This window comes from Charadrius vociferus, unplaced genomic scaffold (genome assembly GCF_000708025.1).
Source record: "Charadrius vociferus isolate BGI_N301 unplaced genomic scaffold, ASM70802v2 scaffold225, whole genome shotgun sequence".
Lineage (NCBI taxonomy): Eukaryota > Metazoa > Chordata > Aves > Charadriiformes > Charadriidae > Charadrius > Charadrius vociferus.
The window spans coordinates 30,337-38,798 of record NW_009648638.1 but is presented as its reverse complement, the minus strand read 5'-3'; the positions used below and the strand labels follow the sequence as shown (position 1 = coordinate 38,798).

Genomic DNA, 8,462 nt, shown 5'->3' with positions numbered 1-8,462 from the left:
GACCTGCTGGATTTTTTTTTTTTAAAAACCCATTTTTTTCCCAGTATTCTAGCTTGGAGATTAATCAGTCTCCTTACCCACACCTCAAACTGCTTCTCTCCCCAATTGAAAACACATGGGTTTTATACTCCCTGGTTTATAGACAAGTTCAACTAATTAAAAACAAAACAAAAACCAATAACAACCACAAACAAAACCTACTTTAAAATTAATTATAAAATAGCTTTCTCTCTGCATTATCTGATCCTGTGCCTGTCACATTCACTGTACTCTGTTGGACCAATTGCTTAGACCAAATTTAGAGTCAATACCAAAGCAAATCCAGAGCTGAAATTTAAGAGTAATGAATGTGCTTTGCCTAAAAATGAGGCAGGAATCCACAATATTTTATTTTTCCTCATTATTTTCCAATTTCTCCCACTACAATTTCACATACCAAGCACTTAACTCACTTGTATGGATAATTAAAAAGAAAAAAACAACACATCATCATCATGCTATCTACATACTGCATATCTACATATGTACATATCTACTACCTGCAATGCAGGTGTGTTTTTTAATTATAATTTCCAATTCAGTACCAGGATTATTTCAAAGAATTTACTTATTCTTCAAAATGCTTCAGCAAAACACAGAGGATGGACTTTATTTTAAAACATAAACAGAAGGGAAATGAAAAACACAATCTAATTTACAAAATCAATTAAAACTCCAAACAGTTTTTTTGCTTAAACACCAACGTGCATCTTTCATAAGAAGATCAATCTGGAGCAGCTGCAATGCCCCACAGGACAGTAAGCACATCCCAGGTGCTAGGTCTCACCACGCTGCCCAGGACAGCTGGAAGGAAAGCGCACGGGATTCAGCACATTTTCACAGAGGTCTGGCATACAGCATCAGCATACTCAGGAACAATTTTAAGAAAATTTAAAAAAGCTAGATGGTGTTGCTAGAAAGCTTATTTGACGGCAACTTCAATCTGTTCCAAGTCTCGTGACAATACAGTAAATTATTCCTGGAGGCAAACAGAATGCAGTATCTCCAGCATCTCTTCAGGGCAGGAGGGAGGAACTGGATGAACACGGACTGACACGAAAGGGTTTTTACAGTAGGGTCTGCACAGCCAGACAAGATGGCTAATCTTTATAGCAGCAAGGTTCAAGCAGTTCCATCCACAAATTAATGCCAAACAAAGGATAATGGGACAGTAACATAAGAGCGATCAGGGCCATCTGGTAATTCCAAACCTCTTCTCTTGTGCACTCAGAAGATCACTTGTGTTTCAAAAAACCTGCTTAGTTCTCCTTAGAGGTTTTGCTTGTGGGGTGAGATCATTGCTTATTTATGTTGTCTTCCCAAGTTCAATTTTCTTCTGGATGGCACGTGCTGAGTGATAGATCAAGGAGTCAATGAATCCTGCAACTAAAAGGAAAAAACAGGTGGATCAAGCCGGACATACCTCAAAGGGAGACGATTCACAGGGAAAGAAAACACAAGCCCCTCTCTGTCAGTGGAAAGGACTTCCAGCTCCCCCAGTCAGAAAACAGCTGCTGCTGCTCTGAAGAATAAGGTTCTCATGACATTAAGATAGACAAGATCCAGCTTGCAGGCAGACATGATCATACTTCTCCAGAAAAAGATCTCTGTTATGGAAGTAAAAATGCAACAGGCCGAGTCACTGATGAGTGGGAAGAGTTTGGAGAGGAAGCTGATGCTGAGAGCCTTATGTTGCGTCATTGCCCTGACCCAGCTTGCCAAGGGCACATTTCCCATTTCTTTCTCACTTCATGGTAACCTTAAAAGTAAGCTACTCTACCCAATGCTGCAATGTTTACCCACCAAGGACACAAGCATTCAGTTCTTTCTGCAGTATTTTTCCCAAATCTCTCCAGCGCTGAAGAAGCCTCTTAATTCAGTGCTTGTTTGGGCCCACAGAAAAGCTCAGAATGGGTCTATTGCACCACAAAACTCAGAAAACCCTGCATCCTTCGAGGTGGCTTTCACAGAACAGGAACCCTGAGCTCCTGCCAGGGAGGGAACAGAGGGTGCCAGTAAGCAAAGGTATTTTCAATGTCTTTATCATAGAATCATAGAACAGTTTAGGTTGGAAAGGACCTTGAAGATCACCTAGTCCCACCCCCCTGCCCTGGGCAGGGACACCTCCCACTAGACCAGGCTGCTCCAAGCCCCAACCCGGCCTTGAACACCTCCAGGGATGGGGCAGCCACAGCTTCTCTGGGCAACCGGAGCCACTGTCTCACCCCCCTCAGAGGGAGAAATTTCTTCCCAATATCTAATCTAAGTCTGTCTTCCAGTTTAAAGCCATTCCCTCTTGTCCTTTATGAAGCTTCATGTTCTTTTTTCTTTTATTCAACACCTCAATCTAAGAAATAATTAAGCGACTACTTCGCCCTACACAAAGACAGACATTTCAATACTATATAAAGAGTAGCAGCTAACACGGGAACTGAGTTTCCTGTTTATTACTGCAGAATATGCCTTACTATGTGGTCTCTGAGTAACACTTCAGATGACTGTCTTTTGTGGTTGTTTTGTCCTGCATTTATCTCAACTTGTAGAATCAATTTGATGCTCCAACACAAAAACTGTTACATAGCTGATTTATTCATATGAGATATTCATATATATTCTAGGATATGAATATAGAGTCTGAACATGGCGTATGGCAGCAAACACTATAGACTGGCCATCAAACCTCATCAGCATTAGAGGGCACTTGCATTTGTCAAGAAAATAATTTTTGAAACCCTTCCCTGAGACTCAGCCATAGAAATGCATATGATCAAATTTATTACAGACAGAAATACTGTTTAACAGTATCAGGTTAACTGAGCATTGTGACACCTCAGGTGACGGGAAAACCTTGCAGATAAAGGTTTATGTGATATAGGTATCTGATACAGGTGTTACGTGATACAGTAGCAGGCTTCTCAAGTCCAGTAAGATCTGCTGACCAGATCTCCAGGCTGGCTCTTCACAGACACGTGAACATCTCTGACTTGCTTTCAGAGCACTCTGGGTTATTAGCTGGAGTGCAAGGCTGGACCAAGGCGGTGCTCTGTCACATGCATGGAGCTGAGCAGATACTGGCTAGCTATTACAGAAGCCAGCACTGAGAATGAAATCCAGTCACTCAAATAGCTCTGCAGGAACAACCTCTCTTTACAGGACCCCATCGAGCTGCGAGGGCTACTTTGAGTCCCTGCAGAGCTCTCACTGGAGCTCCTATGTCTGCGAACACAGTTTGAGACCTCTGAGATGGCTATGCCCATGGCAACCTGGTAGCACAGATTTTACTGCCTTTGGTTCCACATTGAAGCAACTACCTGCTTACAGACCCAAGCTGGCCAAGAAAATGGTACAGATGCATTCATATGGTATGTGAAAGACTGCATTATTTGAAAACAAAATGTCCTGTAAAGCATCAAAATGAAATATTATGATAGGTCTACATCATAATCAAATGAAATATTATAATAGGTCTACAACTTCTACAGCATCTTGAAAGTCTACACTGCTAATTACAATCTGATGTCACTCCCATGGCTCCACAGAACATGCTATATGCTCTACTAAATGCATCTCTCCCCATCAAACAGGGATTTATTACCAGCCATGCAGAGTTTAGAAAGAGTAAGATGGCAAATGTTTACACTTTAGAAAGAAAAAATATTGAAAGGTACAATACCTGTAAATATGCCTCCAATGATGGCACAAACTCCTGTGAGAAAGTGTGTAAAGGACCTAGAATGAGGAAAACAATTTGAACAACCAGCATGAGCTCAGATACCAACATCAGGTAAGTAACAATTAACTAATCAAAACTAATTCATAATTATCATAATGTTCATCACAGCACATAAGTATGCATTATATAAAAAGTAATAGCTGACAAGATTTAACAATTAAATAACCCTTATTGGTTACAGAATGGAGTTTGTCACCGAGCAGCATTGAATAGCATTAGAGCAGTGCACTAATGAGCTCAATGGCAACCCTAGGAGGCAAGTACTGAATTTCTAAACCTAAAGGATTGGACTTTTAATCCCTAAGATTTTATCCATTCCTACCCAGAGAGAATGCACAGCAGGCTGCTGTAACACAGAAACTAAATCCCTAAGCACATGTTAATACATTTTAAGGTATAAACATTGGCTGTCCCTCATTACGATCCTAAAATAGCAGACAGTTACAACCCCTTCCAGTCCCCTGCAGAATGACTGTGATTAATGGAGGACTTGAAAAGAAGAAAGAGGCTCAACACTGACTACAACATGCAGAAAAGCTATAGGAAATGCAGATTAAGTAACCAGGTTTGATCAGTGTGGGTGCCGCTGTAGGTGCTGGCAAGATGGGCATGCTATATCAATCTAGTTTTCCCATTAAAAAAAGACTTTGAGGACATTAGTCTGAACCGAGAACCATTATATCAGACTTCTGCTCACTGCACCAATTTCCTTCTCCATCTTGGTACTGGATTAAAAGACTTCAGGTAATACCAGAAAAACCACAATCGCTTTCAGATGTTCACACCGAGAGGAAGGGCATCTGGCTGGGCCTCTTCCTCTCCACTGACTGGGAAGGGGCTTGGATGGCTTTCAGGCATTTGCACTGTTGTATCTAAGAAAGGATGGAGTTTTAAGCTAGCAAAATGACAACATCAACAGAGAGGTAACGAAATAGACTGAAATGTCTCTTACCTGTGTTTCTCTGTAAGCTTCACCATCATGGGTGAAAGTTCATATAGCACAAATACACCAGGCAGACCCTGGTCTCCTAGTAGCCCGTTGGCTATCTTCTCATGTCGTGTAACTGAAAACTGGTTGGTCCTTACCACCTAGCAGGAAACAAACACAGCAAATGTTGTCTTGTTAGTGAGGAATTGGAAAGGCTACTAAAACAGGGGTTCAGTGAACCGTATCAATGTAGTCCTGTGCACTCACTTGTGGGGGGCCTGACAGTCATAAAAAGGGTCATAAAGAGCACCATTAGGATCAGATCTATTTTTACTACAGGCTAGCAGTAAAAGCCCCAGCTAGTCTAAAGAATGAGTGATGCATCAGTCCCCAGGCTGGACTGTTTTGGTCTCTGTTGGCAAGCAATGGCATAAGCTGTCCCTCTCGACCTCAACCCCAAGTCCACATCATCCTCCACCAAAATGTAGTTCACCTAAGCATGGTTCAAGGAAACAGCACTGATGTGAGAAAGCCATATATATTCAAGAGTGAGAAAAAAGGAAATAATACATAAAAGCAAGAGAGTTCCAGGGCTGCAGAAGGACACAGATGGCCCATCTTTCTATGAATGAAGATCACCCTGCAGCATTCTTCTGTGCCCTGCCATTCTTCTACACGTTGTTCACACCAGTTCTATTCTTAGAGCAAAGGAGTTGGGTTTCTGTAAAATGAAATTATGTTCTATCATCCCTAATAAGCTATCTGACACAAATTACAATCCAAGCTGAGAAAGATACTATCCAGTTTCTTCACCAAGTTCCACACTTGGGGGTTCCAAGTACTGAATGTATAACACAGCTCCTGGTATGCATCTGGTAGTGTACTAGGATCCATAGTTGCTCTAAGTATAAGCATCGTGGTTTGCACGGATTCCTCTCCTGGTGACTAATAAAAAGCAGTTCTTTTGACAGAGAAGTCCTTTGAAATCTGAACAACAGCTCTACAGTAGAACATGAGATTTCATCAAGAGAAACAGAAGCCATGGTGGCTTATGGCACTGGGAGGTGGCCATAAGAATAGAGCTCCTATTAACTATCTTTTGTACTTCAGGAATTTCAATCCTCCACAGAAACTACAGAGGCATCCTGAATCCAAGCAGAATGAGCTTCTAACACTGTCTGAAGATTCTCCCAGTATCACCTCATAGCAAGCAACTTGCACCCAGCTTTCAAGAAAAAACAGATACATCCTTTCTAGGCAGGGGACTGAAGAAAGAATGGCCCACATAAGGATTTATCACAAGAACTATCTTGCAAGCAGTTTCAATCTTCAGGGCAGATGAAGAAATACTAACTATGTTTACCTTTCCAGTGGATTCTGTTAAGATTGCTCTGCCCACACTGCTCTAGGATAGCTTTGCTTGAATTGTATCTACTGTGGCTGTGTGGCTCCTCAGATTTGTGGTTCGTATGCAGCCCCTGGCGTAACTAATAAACTGCCGGTGATTTACATTTCATAGTGCCTAAAACAACATGAAGGTTGTGTGGATGTGCAGTAGTATGTTGTTCTCATTACAAGGATATGCAGTACATGCCCAAGAGCGGCATGAGTTTGGGTGAAGAGCCTGAGGTGAGGTGGTAAGGGTTCCCAGTGTTGTGGGGTTTGCACAGTGTTATAAAACCGTGAAGGGCAAGGCAGTCAAATTCTGGCATAGTTTCATCTGCACGTAGATCAGTTCTTGCATTGAACAAGCCCCAGAACCACACTTAGGTTTCACCTCAGAGGGAACTGGTTTGGTGTTAAAGTGAAGCTGGCATAGACCACCCATGCAGCGCAGAAGATAAAGAACCAAAACCTGGGAGACAGCTAGGGAGCTAAGCCATCTTGTACACGAACGCTCACAGGGGTACTGAGGCATGTGGCACCTGTCTCTTCCTCACTGGGTCGGATAAGTACACTGGGTAGCACTGGTGGTGAAGTCTGCACAACAGTAGAGCTGCTGCTTCTACTGGTGTTTTCTTTGCAAAAGAAATGTAACAGCTTACATCATTCTGCTGCCCCAAGACTACGGGGGTCCAAATAATGATAACTGATATGTTCGTTTTGTTTTTAAAAAAGATTTTCTCTGCAGCTCTTGAGATCCCCTGCAAAACGCCAGCAATCAAAATAAAAGCTTCCAAATGAATGAAAGAAATCACAGTTCTTTCTGCTCCCTCAGGCTGGCTTCAAAAGACAGCAAAAATTTGTCTCTGTTCTCAGGATCTTCGTCTTACCCTGGTATCTCCCCGGTAATTTGTTTATCCTACCTGTCCTGAAAGAATGACACATTCTAAACGCAGGGCTGGAAATCTAGCCATGCTCTTTTAGAGGCTAAAGGAGTTTTTAAATTGGAGATAAGCTGATCTTCAGTTATTCTCCAAAGAACATTTTTAGGATCTCCTTGCTGCTTTAACTTCTCCTGAGCATGCAATAGGAGGGATTCATGTGGGAACATGATGCAAATGGCATGGTCACTTGGAGCTAGGTGCAACGGAGGAGGCTGAAATCTGTTTCATCACTGCTGCAACATTACAGACAACCATACACCATAGAAACTGTTATTCTTGCTGGGTTGGTTATATGAAGAAAGTCGAACAGACTGTGTTGCTTTCACCAGAGGTCAGATATGGTCAGTGTCAGAATAAGAGGAGAAAGTCTGAATGCTTTCATTTGCCAAAGTAAAAGGGGCAAAAAAAAGGTACTTACTTCACCATCTACTTTCATATACACTGTGGGGACCACCTTGACAAAATACTGAAACATCATGGAAGCTACAAGCAAAGACAGAGAGACACAATTAATAACTGGCAAAGAGCTGGAAAGCTTAACTGACAGGTTAGGTAGACATAAATTGGTTTTGTTCAACTTGTCAAGGAACAGCTTTCTATGCAACAGCTAGTGGAGGTTTTCAAGGACAGTAAAGTTAACGTCTGACATGAGTTTTCCTTTTGCCAAATTGAATCTTGTTCCTGTTCCAGCCAAAACTACTGCCATTTTGGCCTTGACTAAATTGAAAACGCCCTACAAACCAGTTATCTTGCTACAGTTTTAGCAGTACAACGTCTTGAAAATACTTATTATAGCACATGAAAACCTTTACATTTAATAGCATAGCCCTAAGAAAACACACTCAACTCTAAATGAGTATCCTATATCAACTTCAATTAACACTATAGTATATTCCTGTAGAAGCATGGTTTCGTATCAGATGAAAATCAAGATCTGGCAGGGAGTGGGAGAATGAGGAACTGCCCACTGTAAGAGAAGACCAGGTTCAAGACCAGCTGAGGAACCTGAAGGTGCACAAGTCCATGTGACCTGATGAGATTCCTCCACTGGTCCTGAGGGAACTGGCAGATGAAATTGCCAAGCCACTATGCATGATATTTGAGAAGTCATGGCAGTCTGGTGAAGTTCCCACTGAATGACAAAAGGGAAACATAACCCCCTTTTGTAATAAGGGAAAAAAGAAGACCCAGGGAACTACAGGCCGATCAGTCTCACCTCTGTGTCTGGCAAGATCATTAGCAGACCCTCCTGGAAACCCAGCTAAGGCACATGGAAAATAAGGAGGTGATTTGTGATAGCCAACATGGGTTCATTAAGGGCAAATCATCCCTGACACATTTGGTGGCCTTCTATGATGGGTTTACAAGGGCAGAGCAACTGCCACCATCTGCCTGGACTTGTGCAAGGCATTTGACACTGTTCCACATGACATCC

General features: G+C 42.1%; 1 protein-coding gene across 1 annotated transcript in view; it reads right to left on the bottom strand.

Moving 5' to 3' along the window:
• Window positions 1–1,345: 1,345 nt before the first annotated feature.
• ERGIC3 (ERGIC and golgi 3) overlaps window positions 1,346–8,462 on the bottom strand; it is a gene marked incomplete at its 5' end in the record, with an annotated part of 29,470 nt that continues 22,353 nt past the window's right edge. Inside the window, 4 exons of the mRNA XM_009886336.1 lie at window positions 1,346–1,425; window positions 3,713–3,768; window positions 4,725–4,861; window positions 7,446–7,510. Coding sequence (XP_009884638.1) covers window positions 1,346–1,425; window positions 3,713–3,768; window positions 4,725–4,861; window positions 7,446–7,510 — 338 coding nt within the window. The remainder of the gene's footprint in view (window positions 1,426–3,712; window positions 3,769–4,724; window positions 4,862–7,445; window positions 7,511–8,462) is intronic.